At 40.1% G+C, this 19530-nt stretch overlaps 2 protein-coding genes across 2 annotated transcripts in view; both read right to left on the bottom strand.

The window, feature by feature from the left end:
• The window catches only part of npdc1b (neural proliferation, differentiation and control, 1b), a 28687-nt gene extending 25788 nt beyond the window's left edge, over positions 1-2899 (bottom strand). The window contains exon 1 of the mRNA XM_051422373.1: positions 2505-2899. Coding sequence (XP_051278333.1) covers positions 2505-2574 — 70 coding nt within the window. The 5' untranslated portion in view covers positions 2575-2899. The remainder of the gene's footprint in view (positions 1-2504) is intronic.
• Positions 2900-6317: 3418 nt separating this feature from the next.
• niban2b (niban apoptosis regulator 2b) overlaps positions 6318-19530 on the bottom strand; it is a 36959-nt gene continuing 23746 nt past the window's right edge. The window contains exons 7-14 of the mRNA XM_051422286.1: positions 19417-19521; positions 18821-18983; positions 17733-17920; positions 17441-17596; positions 12265-12378; positions 9973-10080; positions 9386-9497; positions 6318-8121 (exon numbers count right to left, since the gene is read on the bottom strand). Of these exons, the coding sequence (XP_051278246.1) occupies positions 7205-8121; positions 9386-9497; positions 9973-10080; positions 12265-12378; positions 17441-17596; positions 17733-17920; positions 18821-18983; positions 19417-19521 (1863 nt within the window). The 3' untranslated portion in view covers positions 6318-7204. The remainder of the gene's footprint in view (positions 8122-9385; positions 9498-9972; positions 10081-12264; positions 12379-17440; positions 17597-17732; positions 17921-18820; positions 18984-19416; positions 19522-19530) is intronic.

Consider the following 19530-nt stretch of genomic DNA (forward strand, 5'->3'; position numbering starts at 1 on the left):
CAGACTGAAAAAGCTGGCTGGTTCACTAGCTTACAGTCTTGATTTTCTGTTTTGAGTTGTCACAATTGGGAACCTGCATGTCACACATTTGCTGGTTGCAGCTTCTTAAACATGAGGATTTGCTGCTTTACTTAGTCATTTATGAAAGTAAATATAGAGTATCTAAACAGCAAAAAAGGAATCTCAAGAAAATAAAAAAAAATACTTGTTTCTGGGGAATGACACTTTTTTTTTTGTCTGAAAGAAAAGCAATCTTGTCAAGCATGTTTTGCATTAGAAAAGTACCAGTAACAAGTTCCAACATTGCTTTGCAGAATATCCCAGCAGAGGAACAAGATTATTTTTCCTATTTTAGGAGGAAGACCACTTGCACAACTTCTCAGATAAACAGAAAGTAGTCTTGTCCCAGTGTTCTAAATGAAGCAGCTGTTTAGTTTTTCATTGTTTTAATAAATAATGCTAGAAATACATAAGAATGCTTCCGGTGCCTTCATTTAAGACAAAGTCACTTGTGTCTTATTGTAAGATTTTATTTGTTAATTATTCATTGCTTGTAATAATCATAACTTCCTTACATTTGTTTTTCTAGTTTTAAGGCCCATTACAGTCTTTCTGTGCCTAGATTTGTATTCTAGTTTTAAGAATTCTAGCCAAGCAAAACTGGCTTACCCCATTGACAAGAATTATTATTTGCATCACAATATGATGAGGTTACAGCTCTTTAAATGCTGAATAAAACAACACAGGGGGCGGTGTGCACCTCAGAATAGACTGTGTGATGTTAAACAGTGGTCCGGGTCAGTGGCAGCTCTGACAGCTGGAACGTGTTTCTGAGGACAACCAGACCGCAGCAGCTACGATAAGTGAGGCACCCGCCGACACACCCTGAAAACATCGTGATCCATCCCTCTGCCCCTGAATCATCCATTTCCCACCTCACAGCCTAATGTCATTTCTATTGTACGGCCTCCCATCAGCCAGACGCAACAGCGCACGTCACTGGGTGGAAAAGCCTGGAGCCACCGTGGCACCAATCTGTGCGCACTGGTTGTTACTGCACTGACACACAGCTTCTAAAAGTCTAGCTATTATAGAAATCATCAGTATATTCCTAGATTTCTTTAGTCTTAATATCTGACTGTAACATTCTGTATGTTATTACTCCTATCCACTATCATTACACTAAATCTTCCTGTGAGGACTGTGATATAAACACACTCTGTTCCCTAGAACTTTCAAGACATTTACAAAATCCAAAGGCTGGCAGCAGGGTTGAATATAAAATAATAATATATCAATTCATCTAGAGCTGAAAAGATTTACTTTCGGCAGAAAATGATCAGACAAAACAAGCAATTTGATTATTCAACATTGCGATGGACATTTTATAGACTAATCAATTTGATTGTTTTTCCCACCAACAGTTCAAAAGCCAAAGATATTCAGTTTAGAGTGATATAAAACATTTTAGAAGCTGGAGCCAGAGAATGGTTTAAGGCTGATAAATGATTTAGACACTCGATGAAGGATTTTTAAAACTTTTGCAGGGTTTCTACAGGTTTCAACATGTTTAATTTAAGTCTGCAATTTAAAACCTATTTAACGTTCACAATGACCAAAAAAAAAACTAAATGCAACTTTTTACAAGTAATATTTACTTAATTAATCCAACCAATTGTTAAGACCTGTGAAAGTCATACTAAAGACATTTTAAAATATTTTAAGGCCTACAATTCCTATTATTGGATTTCAGACTTTTTGGGACTGCGTGGACACCCTGTCTTGTCAGTTTATTTTCTGTCAATCTACTATTAGGACCAATTCTTTCAGAAATTAACAAAAACAAAAGAAAACATTAGCCTCATTTTCAATTTGAATGATCTCAGACTACACCCAAGGTAACATGTTTAAATTTCTAATTGATCATTTTCTATTGATTAAGGACTCTTACATTAAAGCTGCAGTATTTGTTTTTCTTCTTTTTTTATAGTGAAAGTTCCAGCAAAAATGACAAAAAGTTAATTTTATAATTGATACCTACTGCAGCTTTACTTGACTAATTATTTCATTTTATACACATTTTAGACACTTTACAAACATGGCGTCAAAAACCTAACTTTCTACCTAAATATTATACAATTAGAATACTCGACTAACTAAGAAAAGAGACACACAACAAAATAAAAATACAACCAGGCATGATAATCTGCTGAGTGCGGACAGTGTGAAATACACTGTATAATACACTGTATCACCACATAGGGCATAATCAATAACAATGAACAGCTTCCCATCAATTAGTCTAGGCCCCTTAGAACACAGACACATCCCAGAAGATGGATGAGTAGCTGCCTGAGGACCACAGACACCCTGTAGTCCCTGTATCAACAGTAACAGTATCCCTCCATCTGATATCAGAGAGGGTTCAGGCTGTCTGTTGGCCCGTTGCAGCCTCACAACAGCCGCCTGTGTGTGAATGACAGCGGGTAGCAGCAGCTCCTTACCTGTCAGGCAGGTGCTCAGCGCCAACAGGGCCGCAAACACCGCAGCCTGGCCGAGCAGCGGGGCCCGCATCCTGGCCACAGCTCCGACGACTGACAGGGGGCAAGGAGACCGACTGAAGGAGGAGCAGGAGGAGGAGGAGGCGGCGGAGGGGAGTCGGTGCTGATCATTCCCCCATCCCCCGGTGTTCAGGGAGGAGAGGACTCGAGAAAAACGGAATAAATAACGGCAACAACAAGTACACAACCGTTCAGGAGAGGACCGAAGCGGCGGCAGCGATCATCCGGAGCCTCCTGGTGCGTGTTTGCCGCAAGGTGTCTGCTCTTCTCCGCGGACCTGCAACATGGATGCACACCGATGACTGGCTGATTGATCGGGGTTGCTTCTGCTGAGCTGTGGCAGAGGCACGCAAGTGTGTGACGTCAACACGCTGCGCTCCCTCCGTGCTGCCTTCAGGTGCTGTTATAACCAAAGACACCCACGTTTAAAAAATACTCTCCACTCCACTTGGTAAAATTGATTCCGTCTGTAGCTCTAAACATAGATGTAGGGTGTCTTCCTCCACGCAGCAGGCTTTCTCTGCTACTTCTGTTATGTAGCAATCACAGGGTTTCACCATTGACAGTATGGGCTATATATTTCATACACATTTCTGACCTCTGCCTCAGATTTTCTATGGGAGCCAGTGTGACAGCAAAAAAGATTGTGTAAGTCATTATAATGAGAAATTTTCTCCAGATATTGACTTAGTATCTCAAAATACTGAGAAATCCTCTTAATATTATAAATATAATAAAATATTGACTTTTCTTCTGATATACTTCGTCATTATTTTGAGATACTAAGTCAATATTTGGATTTGAATTACTTACAGAATCTTTTTTCCCCTCACAGTGGCAGAAATGGGCTTCCATAGATTTCACATCACATTTGTCATGAATCAGTATATTTATTATATATTATATATTATTTAATTGAGCCAAAATTTAATTTCCTGTTAGATTCAGGATGTAGACACTGAGGGGTACTATTATCACATGGTGATAATACTTTATTGTCAGATCAAGTCGGAACATTTTTTGCATCACAGCAGCTCTATTTGAAACATCACAGAAAGAAACAAAGGTTCATTCATTTACCATAACATTACAACAACAGGAGACGCGGTTCATGGCCCTTCAATGTATATTTGATCTGGGATCAAGCGGCATATTTAAAGGGCCAGTGTGTAGGATTTGATGCCATCTAGCGGTGTCGTTGCAGATAACAACTCCTCCCTTCACCCCCCCCTTCCAAGTGTGAAGGCTATTTGAGGGGCGAAAAAATATAAAGGTAATAGAAAAATTAATTTCCACAAGCGTGTGTGGATGGGTGGCATGTAGTGTAAAAGCACTTTGAGTGGTGGAAAGACTACAAAGGCGCTATATAAGTACAGTCCACTTACCAAGCTGAATTCATAAATTGTTAAAAAACCCACCACCACAAACAAAATCCTATTCACCTCCATGCCCGGCTAGAAGCAGAAAGATCAGAGACAGATATTTCAAAACCTGGACAAATCAAAACTACCACATGACTAAATGCCTCAGATTTCTTTTTGTAATTTGGTGAATTGACTGTTGAAGCACAACACAGGGATTAAACTCTTTAGGGTAATACTTCTCATTGATAATGCTTTGGTGCTCTCTGGTGGCACAAAGGTAAACTGCAAAAAGTGAGCCTGCTGCTGATCAGCTGCTCAGGATGGGACATCTGGCGCTGGGTCCTATCTGAGGAGACAGATTTAATCAGAAATAACTGATGGTATCTAGAGCATATTTAATGAGAGTTCAGCGGTGACACTGGGCTCCAGGGCCACAAAAACAGCTCTGGTCCAGTCCCACTTAAGGAGGTGTTGAGGGAATAGTCTCCTCCTCCACTCGTCTTGTCACTGGGTGTCGGTCCATCTGCCTGGATCCTGTGCTCCAGGCAGCAAAGCTCCCAGGAGTCATCTGGACACCAGCCTGACCCACGTCAGACATATTAGCCTGACTGACTTGTTGGACAGAGTCTGCTGCCATTGTGCATATTGGCTGATAAACAAAATGGCTGCTGTGAAAAAGGTATATTGTCTACTTACAACCTCAACTTGTGGAAAAATCTGCACACAGACACTGTGGACATCAATAATCGATGTTACAAAAATTACATATGTGAGCTTATGTGGTAATTTAGGATCAGTACAGCCATCTATGAGACAGATCATATAGTTATAACCAATAAAAAAGCTATTCTTTCCTGAATTTAATTCCCACACATTTATGATATAAGATGTTTAAAGGGAAAATAGGAGTGAAAACAGATGTGGTTAGTGATATTCAGTTTGCTGTGTCAGACTTATTAAGCAGGCTGCTAAGCAGCAAGAGGTATGTTTATTAAATGTAACAGAAAAGAATCATGGTGGACATTTTGACTGGTATAATCAGTAACTTGCAACAGTAAGTTGCAAATTGCAACCATTTGAATAAAGCTCAGCCTTCCGAGCATGGAGGAGAAACTATGGTGGCCGTAACACTGAAAATGCAAAAGGCCTTATCTAGAGCCAGTGTTTGGTTTGTCCTTTCTGGGCTACTGTAGAAACATGGTGGTTCAACATGGCGGACTCTGTAGAAGAGGACCCACTCCATCTGTAGATATAAACAGCTCATTCTAAGGCAACAAAAACACAACGATTCTTATATTAGGGGATTATACACTAATGAAAATAGACCTTGTTACCATCTGACAGGTCGAAATATTCAGGAACGTTTTATGACACCGTGGTGGCATCTGTTATCTAGTGTGCAGGGGAGGTAGAAGCTCAGAGAGGGACAGAAAAACAGTCAAACTAGTAAAAAAAAAAAGGGGCAGCTCTGTCCTGGACTGCCCCCTTGACTCCATACAGGAGGTGGGTGAGAGGAGGATGTTAGATAAGCTGACGTCAGTCATGAACAACACCTCTCACCCCCTGCATGAGACTGTGGGGGCCCAAAACAGCTCCTTCAGCAACAGACTGCTGCACCCACATGACATAACACAGCACTGTCTGTTGTCTCTGTCACATCACCCAACACTTACAACATCACAGCTACTTTCACACCATTTATCATATATTTACTTCAGGTTAGACATCCTACTAAGTATGTATATACTTCTTATTATATATACACATATTTAATCTTATAATTACACATTGAAATGTTTATATTATACCTGTACTGTGCAATTATACCTATATTTATTTAAATTATACTCATTTACACCGTGCAACTATCTCCCGCTGTAATCTTGTACAATCTTGTACAACAATCTATCTTTCAAAACAATATTTATTATACAAATATATATATTTACATTTAAAAAAGTGTATGTTCTCTTTTCTATTACATCTTCTATGTTTCCATTTATTTTTGACTTTGTGTATTTTTTCTAATCTATCACTCTGTGTTGTATCTGGAGTTGCTGTAACAAGTGATTTTCCCCAGTGTGGGATCAATAAAGCCCATCTTATCTTTTCTCTGATGGAGAGCTGGGCGGTCGGGGTGAACTGGTGAAGTTTCTAATCTTATGATTTAGTTTGAAAAAGCTGGAATCTCACATAACCTCCAAACCTGGAAGTTTTAATCCAGTGAATCAAAGGCATTCACATTCTCCCACACACGCCTCCCACAGTACTGGAGATGAGTAGGCTGGCTCTCAGCTCCCAAACTGAGTAATGTGTGTGAATGTGGGTTTTGTAAGAGAACACGCCTACTGTCCCTCCTGTAGTGACTACAAAGACCAGGAAGACAAACTAATAATAATTAATCAATAATGATTTATTATCAATAACAGTCATTTGTATTACACAAGGGTAAAATAAATCTAAAAGTACATTGGTCAAAAAAAAGAGAAGGGGGTGCAAAATAATAAATAAATGGAGAGATCAGCTAAGGCACTGATGGCGTGATATAAAATTATGTAAAATAACAGTTTGGTAGTTCACTGGTCCATAAGTATTTATACATAATATACACAAGCTTTCTTTATTAAGGGATAAACTCATAAAATAGTGTTATTCCCACCAACAGGAAAAGAAATTGTCATGTCTTGAGTCATCAGCGTATACATGGACAATTAATTAATTATAATGAAGTTTGAGATTAAAAACAGACTTTTCCACATTCTGGAAAGCATTTTCTGTTGGCCAATCAGGTCCAGTAATAACCAATAAGTGAGTTTCCAACAGCACAAACTGTATTTACACCAACAAATGCCATAAATAAAATCCAATTGCTGATGATTACTGAAGGCCACAGACTTGGGAGCTAAATCACCAAAGGCACCTCAACAGGGGTGTTGTTGCAACTGGTCACATGCTTATAACACACCATTAGGAACTCGAGGTCGTCCACTGTGCTCACATTTTTACCAGGTGAAGAGAAAACGTGTGGAACTTGTGTGTGCGCGTGTGTCTGATGGAAGGCTGTGAAATTCATGCAGAAAGAAACAAGATTTAAAAAAAAAAAAAAAAAAAAAAGACGACAACACCTGAGCCCTGCTCGGTGGAAATAATCTGCTGAGTCACTACTATGCCCGAAACTGGTGTGGAAACTGAAAACTGGTGGGCTAAAACGAGTCTTTAACAAAAGCAAAGAAAAAAGAGCAGGATTCAGTTTAGGTCAAACAAACAGGAATCATTTCCTCACTGCTCTCTGGTCTCAGAGTCACTGGTTTTGGTCTCTGCTTCTTGGGCTGAGCCAACACTCTTCTCAGGGTGCTCCTCTGCGGGCTGCGGGCTGGGGGCCTCTTCCTCCTCCTCACCCTCCACCCCTTCACTGGTGGGAGACTGGAAGCCGCTGTCGTCCTGTGGAGGCGGGGGGAAGTCAGACGGCGCCTCCGGAGTGCTCTCTGGAACCACCTCTGTGGCCCCGGATGGGACTTCCTCGGAAGGAGGCGGCGGTGGCAACTCCTCCTCTGACACCTCCTGGTTGGAGGGCAGTTGCTCCTCCACTACCGTCATCGGCTGGCTGTCTTCTCCCTCACCCTTCTCCTCTAAGGCTGAAGCACTTTCTGTGGCTGTTTCAACCCGCAGCGGGACTCCTCCTTCAGCCTGCTCCTCTGGTTTGGCCTCCTCCTCCTTCAAGACAGAACCATTTGACAAGTCTGGAGGGTTCTCTGAAGATTTGGGACTTGCTGATCCATTCTGATCAGGAGGAGAAGCTTTACAACCCGAGCTCTCCTCTCCATCTCCATCTCCATCTCCATCTCCATCCTTCTCCTCCTCCTCTTCCTGCTCCTCCTCCTCCTCCTCTGGGATGTCGTTGACACCGGGTACCTCTATGCATGACTCGCCAGGCAGGACTGGGGAGCCTTCCACCTGGATCATGGAGACTACCTGCTTCATCCTCCTTCTCTTATGGGACTCCTCACCTTGCCCCTCAGCGTCACCCTCAGCATCCTCCCCTGTACCGTCCACCTCCTCCTGCTCTCCGCCGTACTCCCCGGTCCAGTCGATGGAGGGGTTTTCTCCCAGTAGGTGCAGGCTGGGGTCGCTGTTGCTGAGGACAATGCTGTCCCTGTAAAGGTTGTGTCTCCTCTGAACAGCCGCCTCCTTAACAGCTACACACAGAGAGAAGAGGTTCAAATGGGCTTCAACAGGACGAGTGACAAAGAAAATGTATTGAATTACACTACTGCAGCTATGCAACAGCTACAATACTATAGAGAATTCTTCATGGAGGAATAAAATGGGATGTACCATTTCAACGATAGGGGTGCTCAGTGACAGTTAAACAATATAATACAATAAGCCATTTAACAAAGCAAAAATAACAAGGTAATCAAGCAAACAATACATATCAAATAATAAACAAAACAAAATCAGGAGATCATACTACAAGCTAAGCATTGAAATGGATCATTCATTCATTTTAGAAAAGTATTAGTGGCAGTATTGATAGCATTTAATGTTCACAAAACACTGATCTAAACCTGCCTTTATTCGGGACAGGCCTTTAATTCCTTTTGCACAAAACTCTTGTTCAGCAAAGATGGGAAATATTATCAGATTGTTTATTTAAAACAGTCTGAATATTACTTCATTAAAATGAGGCTGTTGAATAACATTAATTACAAATCATTCATTTGATCATATGGTTTCTGTAAAATAAACTGAAAGATTGAATTGAGAAGAATCTAACTGATCTAACAATGTGTAGCACGTCCATATTGACAAAAGTTTAAACATTTATATCTGTGTAGGTGATTTAAGCAGCTTAGAACTCGCTCAGGTGGGCGACCTGGTGGGCTTTAAGAGGTTTTAGCCAAAGAACTTCTATAAAATGATATTATTTGTCAAAACATGTAGCCACACCACGCTAGTAAGAGGGACCTGCGAGTAATTGTGACCAAATTCTATGGTACTGTACTTACTCATCCCTGCCAACAGTAATTAGTTACACTATTAATTATATTACTTTCTGCTACTCTCCACTGAATTGGTAATTGTGTCTTTTCTCCCCAAAATTCTGACTTTACCAACCATTAAAATCCAGTTTTGTTTGTTAAAATCAAAGTAATGGAATATTTCCAGAAGCTGAATGCCGAACAAACTAATTTCCTCCATGATTACAAAAGTGAATCCAAAGATGTGATTGTACCAACATAAATAAGATTGTAACCAATTATTTTTGGGGAGGTAACTTTAATATTATTACTGAAATGTATTAGTAATTAGTTACACTACTAGTTACAGGGGAAAGTAATATTACTGCTGTAATATTATTATTGGGAATGCGTTATTGCCCAACACTGTATAGGAGGTGTTTTTATGGACATGTGAGTGTAAAAACAGGCAGGATGAGTAACACTGTAGAAGACTGACCCATCATGATGTCCTTCATCACAGAGTGCAGCACCACCTCCTCAAAGATGTTCTCCACCAGGATGAAACGGGAAAAGTCTTCAAAGATGAGCTCCTGGAAGCGCGGCAGCTCCTGGTGTTCACAACATCAACATCAACATCATCAACAACAACAACAACAAAAACCTTTTATCAACTCAATTCAACTGCTTTATACTGAACATCCTCATCCTCACTCGGGGAGTTAGTCAGTTTTTCCTGAGAAATACCAGAACAGATAAAGATGGTAGAATCCATCGTCATATACTAGCACATGTTGGATGCACACTTTCACTACATGTTGTGTATTTTTTATTTAGATACGTGATAGATTTGGTATGGCAAGCCCTTTTAACATCTGCTCAGTAGGACTGACGGGCAGCATTTTAGTTTAGTTAGTGGAAATTACATTTCGACAGGTTGAAATGTTAATTTAAGATATCTGTACAACATTTTAGATATGTTATAATATATATTTTCACATGTAGAAATTACAGTTTGAATAGTCAGAACTGATTTAGAGATATCTTTAATTGAACTATAGATACAACTATAACTCCGAGACTCACCGAGGCACAGGAAGGGCTGAGCTGCTTCAGCATGTAGGGGATGAAGATCTGGAGGAGAGCCTCACGGAAGAAACGCTTCCTCACTGTGCTGCTGTCATAGTCAAATTTCTGGACAACAAATGAACAAAAAAGGGAAAAAAACAAGAAAAAGCATTATTATCACTGCATGAGTTTTCAGTGAAAGCCTTTTACCCCAAACTAACATTTTGTCTGAATGATCGTTGACAGCAGAGCAAGATATATCACCAGTATCACAATTTACTCTAGGACTGCACTTAAGTACTTATTTTGGGTTATTTAACTGTAATTTAACATTTCAGAGAGACACGTTGTACAACATTACATTTATTTGACAGACTAGAAATAAAATGCCTTTAGAAAGAGCTGCAATACAGCACTGTGCCACCAGTGTCTGATTTATTAAGAAAAACCCTTAAAAGTTTCATTTCAAATGTTTGGAATCCTTCATTAAATTCACAGTAAAACATTTCTTGTCATCATGCAATATCACAGCTCTGAAGCTGCACTGAACTGACTGAAAACTAATAAGACTAATCAACAGTTTATAGCAGTTAATGATTGCACTGAAAATAGGAATATTGAAAATAAAATTTGGTTGATTGAACTTACATTTATATATTTTATAATTGAACTTATAGTTAACTTATTTTAGGAATTATGCAAGACTGATATAAACATTAACATTTACTATAAACTGACATTTATTAAAAAACGTCAAGTACCCCTGCAGTACTCCAAAGTACCTCTAGGGGTACATGTACCCCCATTTAAGAAACACTGCTCTATATAGCAGAAACTCAATAGTTTACTCTAGTGGTTCCCAACCAGGGGGTCAGGACCCCCACTAGGGTCGCCAAAGTTTCACAGGGGGTCACAAAGCCTTCTTGATTTTAAGGGGTGTAAGAAAACGTTTTTTTTAATGTTTAGATTATTGTTTAAGATCTAAACTTTGAAGACCTGTACACAAACTATATTCACAGTGCCTTCACTCTCTGATAAACAGCCTCTTCCTGCATTAGAAACAACCAAAGAGCTAATAGAACAATGAGAAGAAAACACTGAAATTGTCAGAAAATAAATCTATACAATTTGTATGATTGTTAAAAAATACTTAACAGTCAAAAAATCTCTTAAAATATCAGCAAAACTCATCTCTGATCAATATTCAAAGGAAATAATCCACATATTGCTCATTTTACACAATCTTCCTGCAGTTATTGTGTTCACTGTTTGGGTTCATTGTACAGTTTATCTACTGTTATTGTTATGCATTGAATATAATATGAACTTCCCATAAAATGTGTCAGGGATCGTCAGTTTACCAAATGATGGTTAATGGATCCCTGAAGGAAAAAGGTTGGCAACCACTGGTTTACTCTGTAGTAAGCAGGAAATTGAGATTTCATACATGCTTTGTCACCACTGAGGTGTAATGCTTATAAGATGAGAAGCATTGCATTGTGGGGCCGTAAGCAGAAAGTAGCGTACATCTTGCAGACGCCATTTTCTTTGTTTCCATTGTGAACATTTGTGAAGGAACTACATAGTGAATACATTTACACAGAATTAAGATCATTTTAAATAAATGGCAGATGGGTAATATGGGACTATATAGCAAATAAGGAGTGACTGTAGACACAGCCATAGATCTTTTTCATGTAAGCCATTTAAACTTGTTTGTTTGACACACAGGGAAAGCACAGGTGTAAATAATAAAATGAATGATGGGAGAATTCCATTTCGCTGCTTCAGGTTCAGGGTCCTGGTACTGTATAATGCAGGCTCACTGCCACACTGTGGCTTGCTGACTTACTGGGACATAAAACAGAGCCGTCGTTAATGTCATTAGTGTGACTGTCCCGCTATGACAAGACATAGAGAGACAGTGGAGGTAAATCTTCCTGCTTTGGTTTAGGATTAGGTCAGTGTGTGCAAACCTTTTTCCTTAAGGGAGCCCTTTTCTATCCGTAAGTAAACTGAAGATTTAGATGAATTGTTTCTTGTTGTTCTATTAGCTCTTTGGTTGTTTCTAATGCAGGATGAGGCTGTTCATCAGAGTGGGAAGGCTCTGTGAATATAGCTTGTGTTCAGGTCTTCACGTACCCTTATCCATTCCTTTTAAGTTTATATCTTAAATAATAATCTAAACTTCACAGACAACCATTTTTTATTTGTTTTCTGCACAGGAATTAATGAATTCCTGTGATATATACTACTATATAAAAACATTTTTTTAAAGGTTTTCTTACAACCTGTGTGTGTGTATTTTACCTTTATGACTCTGTCCTGGCACCGCTGGATGGTCTTACAGAGCTCTTCTGTAGCCTGGGACTCCAGGCTCTGGTGAAGAATCTGCTCAAACGTATACACCGCATCGTCCATTTGCTGTACACACACAGACACACACAGACACACACAGACACACACAGACACACACACACACACGCACACACACAGAGGCTAATGTGTTACATTACACAGACCAACATCCATATGTCATACTATATTATATTCCATTTAAGAAACAAAAAACACATTCTTGCCATTTATTAAAATGTTTGTATGTTGGTATAGTATGTTCTGGAGATGAAAAATGCATGCATTCAGTGGTTAAATTGCCCCCAGTGCTGCTGTCTCTGTCCCATGATGTGCCTGCACACCATATTCTCTTGAGTTACTGAACCACCATTAGAGGGCACTCACCTTCCTACAGCTGTTAGCACAGGCTGAACCTCTTCCAATCCCTAAACAAACTGAGCAAACACAAGCTATGGCATAACTGCCCCTTGTTTCTTGAAAGTAAAATGACTTCTCTCACGCCACTGGAAATTCTTCTTCTGTTCCATTTAAAACTGAAAAAACTTACTTGCATGTCAAACAGAAAGGTTCAAACATCATTATACCCCACAGTAAGTAAGCATACAGTGAATATAGCATTCAAACTGGAGGCTGGGAACCTGTTGGTTGGAGGTCACACAGGGACAACAAACTAATTCAAATAACCCTACCAAGCTTTTGCAGAATCATGAAGTGTTTAACAATTCAATAATAACTGAATGATTCCCTGCGGCAACACAACTCAAATATTGACCTCAATATCTCCTGGATCTGATCCACTCACTGGTCAACCACAGTCATCTGCTGCTGCTGCTGCCTTTATGAGCTCTCTGCAACATCCTGATTCCAAGAATCCACAAATGCAGAACATGTGATGCATTTTGTGGTCAGAAACATACAGCACTGAAACCTTTTGGTACTTAAGCTTAAAGGGGGCATCTTAGGTGATTTGCAAAATTGGCTCTTGTATTGTAATCAGATTAGAAACACATGCTTGAACAATCTGTACTGACAAGATTTCTGATGAGATTTAAAAAGGTAGCATATCTTCAGCACCGTTACATAACGCCATTTAATCTCAGAAGTACAGTGCATGTCCACGGATACGTCTGTTATTTTGAGGAGGACTTTTTATGGAGAAGCACAAGCTGATTTAATTCACATGATTTTGACATGCAACCTCGACTTGCAGGAGAGGTGATCATTTTGTTTCTTTATGCTCTCACGCTACAAAACTACATTATGAAGTCAAGAGTGAAAGTGTGTTCTTGACCTTGGATTATGTCCTTGATACTCCATTTGAACATCTAGAATTACATGACAACTGGGCAAACTCCATCTGCTGATGAAGACCGTGTGGTACAATCAAAAGCTCCAGAACAGCTACTAAACTGTCTATAGTGAGATTTTTAAAGGACATGTCTTATTTTTTACAGTCTAGGGCTTGAAAAAAGGCTTCACAGCTTGAGAATCTGTAGTTTCTAAACAGTACTTGAACTCAGAATGACCTTGAGTTAAAATGTAGACCCCCGCCCCCCTTACTGGCCCTGGGCCCCACTGAGGAGGTCATGATAAGTGATTTCTCCATGGGGGAGTTGAATGCCAGAATGCCTGCTTCTTGGATCTCTTCCCTGAGACTGAGTTCCTGTGCAAGTCTGGACACATGGGAGATTAATGCAATTATTTCAAGGCCCTGGGCTTTACACAAGAAGAATTATAGAGGAGGAAACTATTGCTGTGGCTGGATGCACATACAAACTAAAAGTTACGCTTTACAAGCATTTACATCTTAAAGAAACATGCCAGATGGTAATTTAGCTTCATGTGGAAAGCTTCATGTTTTAACCTGAATCAAAGTGATTTCATTCCACACTAGCCATATGTCCATCAAAATTAATCGCAAATTTTAATGTCAAGTAATTTCGTCAAAAGAAAAAGTTAATTAATGCTTGTTTCTCTCCACTACCGTTATGCGATTATTAGGAGTTGTTTCACAAGATAAGCCGTAGGTGGCACCAAATCTCCAGCTGGAAAACCAGAAAAAGAGACGTAATGAAAAGAGCAGGGATGTGTTAGTGGATGATGGATCTTTTATGGGAGACATGAGGAGACTGTGTACAACATCAGAAATTATTGAGAAAAAGTGTTTCCATCTCCAATTAAGAGCACTAACTCTTTTTCCGAAAACACAAAAACCTAAGTTTTTTTTTCCGTTTCCATCAACCTTTTCTGTGATACCACAGAATGTGCATCAAAACACAGCTACTATCAGACACTCTGATTTTACTTGAATATGCATTAGCAGCAAAATAATACTATAGGTCTTTCCCAGGCCAAGACAGTAAAATACTTCTAAAGGGTTGGTTCAACTAAATCACTAAATACTAATGGTATCTGTCCATGTAGATGGTTGTGGTTGCGATTTGTCCAGGTATGTTAGCCTAATTCTGAGATTCTGGCTTTGACCCTGACACAGTGTTAGTAAAGGGACTTCAGTTTGTTGTGTCTCAACACTGAACAATTACTTAAAGTTCCCCTCTCGGCATGTTTTAAATTATGTAAAAATATACTTCTATTAATACTTAATGTTGTCTTCCCAAATAAAAAGTAAAAAAGTAGAGGGATGTGAAAACACCTCTTTAATAAAGTCAGGAAATTCAAGGTGATTTAGGGGGACACACTTTTTTAATTTTTTGAGTAAAGAGGATCATTAAAACACTTCAGAAACAACCCATATTACTGGGATAATGCACATGAAAACACAAAGATTTGTAAAGGGATTATTTCTTTAGAAGAAAGTAGTTCCACTGAAAACTGAGCGGAGTGACAAATAAACTTGACTAAACAAGAGAAGAACGGCTCTATGAATAGACATGTTTGGCACTGAATAATGACTCTGTGTCTCTACTACTACAAACCAAGTGTTTAGACTTCCAGCCACAACAGACAAGAACTCTCTTATTCTGGAGGACTGCAGTCCAAACAGTGAGGACACACACCCCAACACTGGTCACATTTTAGCCTTTTATTTTCAGACTGTTGCGAAATCTACTTTGTATTATTGGAAAGGCTTAGTAGACAGCTTAATTCATTCTGCAGGTGGCTTCTGGGCAGTCCACTACAGCTGGGGTAAATGCCTTGCTCAAAGGCCCCTCAGTGGAAAAGGGAATGAACAGCAGCAATAGATGGATACATGGAGAGAATATATATTTTTTTGTATAAAAAGGATCATTCCAGTTTTACTACGAGTACAAAGTTTTACTACGAGTGTCCAGGCCAGTTTAATTAGTTTGGTTTTTTAAATGATTCTATTGAACCACAATTCAAAAGCAATGTCTGATTTTCATTAGCTAATTTTCAATAAATTTTTATTTACTATTACTTTTGTCAGTTTCAAGTTATTTCAGTGATCATTGTGGGTTTTTCTTTCTTCAACGGAAGGGTACCAACAATTTTGTCAACGTGTGTATATAAAGATAGGCAATTTGAAGGCAAAAGGGAGTCCAAACCAGGACTAACAAGGACTATCTATCATAGATAGATAGATAGATAGATAGATAGATAGATAGATAGATAGATTCAGACAACAGTGACCTCAGTGGTGTGTACGGTCATGCTCACCAGAGGTGGTGGTACTCAATAAGAAGTAAGGGTACTCATGGACAAAAATCTGAAGTGCCTGTACTTAGTACTGGTGAGTACTGGTCCACTTCGGGCACTGTTCAAATTCAGTATAGAACAGGACAGACCCACTCTGATATGGCGGTTAGCAGCATGCATCATTATCTGGATCCTTTGGCTGTTGTGTTGTTAGCTTTGGAAATAATATAATAAAACATCTTGAACCAAGCTGCTCTCCTGTGGAACCAGCTTCCAGTTGTGGTTCGGGAGGCAGACACCCTCACCACATTCAAGAGTAGGCTTAAGACATTCCTCTTTGATAAAGCTTATAGTTAGGGCTGGATCAGGTGAGTCCTGAACCATCCCTTAGTTATGCTGCTATAGGCCTAGACTATCGGGGGATTTCCCATGGTGCACTGAGCTACTCTCTTCCTCTCTCTTTCTGCACTCATTCATGTCCCTTTAATGCATGTTACTAACTCCACTTCTTCCCCGGAGTTCTTGTGCTTTCTCGTCTCGCAGGTTCTCATGGATCCTGGTGGAGCCTCCTGCCATGGTCCTGCTTGACTGCCATTGCTAATACTGTTGTTGCTGTGCACCTCTCTCTCTCTCTCTCTCTCTCTCTCTCTCTCTCTCTTTTTTTTTTCTCTTTTTTCTCCTTCTCTCTCTCTCTTCTCTCTCTCTCTCTCTCTCTTCTCTTTTCTCTCTCTCTCTCTCTCTCTCTCTCTCTCTCTCTCTCACCCCAACTGGTCGAGACAGACGACCACCCACCTAGAGCCGGAGGATCTGTCCTAGGTTTCTGCCTTTTAACAGGCAGTTTTTCCTTGCCCTTGTGCCAAGTGCTTGCTCATGGTGGTACTGTTGGGTCTCTGTAATTAATGTTAAAGAGTTCGGTCTAGACCTGCTCTATTTGAAAAGTGTCCTGAGATAACTTCTGTTATGAATTGGCGCTATACAAATAAAATTGAATTGAATTGAATTGAATTGAATTGAACACTTTTGGTGCGTGTTGGCCATTTAAAACAATAGTTGTACTGCAAAACATGCAGATCAGAAGCATTTAGTACGTGTTAGGCCTTTACTACTGCCCCATGCATGCATAGAAACCTGAAGCTTGAGGCCTGCCGTATCTAGTTCCTGTTGCTAAACTATGATTAGACAATCGCTGTTTGGGAACAGGTAATTCCAAATAAACATTTAAATAGATTAGATTAGATCATCTGACTGCTCGTGTTTCTTGACTGGTCGGATTGTGTTGCAGTGATGTAATCGCGTTCCTCCAACCTTAGCAATTAACTTGGCGAGCACTTTGTTCTCATAACTGATGGAAATACACAAAACTATGAAAGGCCCAAGTTGTAATAAACTGGAATTCTGCTTTAATAATGGAGGCTGCAGCTGTTGACCAACACAGTGCCCAATTTCCAACCCATACTGTAAGCTAGACTAGAAGCAAGTGGTGTAGGTAGTAGCAGTATTAGAGTGTCACCTCTCTCATGAGGATCTGGGCTCTCTGGACGAACACCGAGGGGCTGGAGACATCGAACCTCTGCTGCAGACCCTCCAGACTCAGCTGCTCCACCTTCTCATAGCAGCTCTGCATCTTTACAGGATGGAAGGCCAGCATGGAGATCTTTTCCATGTGCTGAGGAGGAGAAGATTATTTGTACATTTGGTTATACTTCTGTTTCACAAACCATACTGGACTATTAAATGGTTTTGATGCAGATACCAGTTCATGCATTCTAATCCAATCACCACAACCTCCCCCACCTCCTCACCTGTGCTATGGTCTCCTTGGTGCCCTCATTGAGGGTGTTCTTGCTCATGTCCACCAGCTCTCTGAAGAACACATCGCGGACCTCAGAGAAGCCTCGGCTGGTTGGCTCCATCAGGGCGTCCAGGATAGAGCTGATGTAGGGCTGGATGCTCACCTTCAGCAGCTTCTCGGCCTTGGGGAGAACCACAGCTGTGGGGGAGAAGGAAGCAAACATGTTTGGTACTCCTTCCATATGTCATTGCAGCACAGCAGCAGCTAAAATCTCTCTCTCACTCATAAACAGTGTGAGGAATGCTGCTGGTCTGCCTGGTCTCCACTGAGTGACAACAGGAAGCTGTCAGGCTGCTAGTAAACACTTGTACAAATGCAGAGAATGGAGGTTAAATCGAGCATCCAATGTCAACGACTCACAGGCAGATGTAAGATAATACTGTGTGTAAACGATTATCCAGTGTGTGTTTGCAGGTCATATCTGAACGGTCCTTCTGCAGTACAGACAATACTCACTAGAACCTGCAGTGGTAAGTGGAATTGATGCAACAATGTTGTCAGAAAGGCCTATGGAGTCTGAAGTGTGCCACTAGATTAAAAAATAAAAATAAAATTATAAATCAATAATATGACACATTAAAATTCATATTGTGACTTAAAATCTTTTTTTTTATAATTTTCAATTGAATTTCAAAATAAAACTTAAAAATGGATTTTAAAAAGGCTTGTACCTTTTGTTATTATCATACTGGTATTTCATCAATGTTTATGTCTGCTGCTTTAACAATTTCCATTTCGTTTATTTAGAAACAGCTAGTGAGACACACAGAGCAGCAACAGGAGTCAGAGCCTAGAATTAGTCTGTAATCACTCTGGTGGCACACTCTAGAACACTGGACCCCAACCTGGAGGTTCCGATCCCCACTAGGCTTCACAGAGGGTTGGCAAGACCAATATATATGTATATACATAGCCCTATGTTGTGTATGTTTTCTTATGCAGTGAAGAATAATTAACTGAACTGATGATCCAGACCATCATAGACAGGTCATTTCAGAAAGTATTTCAGTAGATAATCATGACCGCTCTCTCACTAACCTCTGATCTTGTTGGTCACATGCTCCTTCGAGGTGATGATCTGGTCCATGTCTGTTCGCATGGAGGCCTCCAGAGAGGAGCAGGCCGCCTCACACTTCTGCAACAACGCCTCATACTGGGCCTGGCACTGCCCCTGCACCAGGCTGTATACCGCATCACTGATCTACACACACACACACACACAGACACAGACAGACACACAGACAGACACACAGACAGACACAGACACACACAGACACACCAAAGTTTGAAATGGTGACAAAGGAATCTTTTTATAAATAGTAGCTGGTACCATCACTGGTGGGTGAAGTAGGTATGTATTTGATTAAAAGCATAAGACTAAAGCATGCATATGTGTTTTGTTTTTTTTATTATAACTATCATTACTGGCATTATTTTCTGTCTTGTGACTTAAATGCTGTTTCTGGTTTCCTCCCCCATGAAACCCCAAAAATTATGGCAAATTGAATCCAATAGGGCTTCTTATTTCATATTTTTTTTAATTAACATGATTCAGATATTCAAACTATAAAGCATCATTTGACTTAAAAATACATATATATTTTAAGTGGAATGTGTGTGGACTAGTTTCTTACCAGCATCCAGTTCTTCTGCCTCTCGTACAGTTTGCCTTTGAGGCGGGGGGAGATGAGCTCCCTCAGCTCGGGGAGGAGGCCCTCCATCACCAGGTTAGACAGGATCTACAAGGA

The sequence above is a fragment of the Dicentrarchus labrax genome, unplaced genomic scaffold (genome assembly GCF_905237075.1).
Source record: "Dicentrarchus labrax unplaced genomic scaffold, dlabrax2021, whole genome shotgun sequence".
Lineage (NCBI taxonomy): Eukaryota > Metazoa > Chordata > Actinopteri > Moronidae > Dicentrarchus > Dicentrarchus labrax.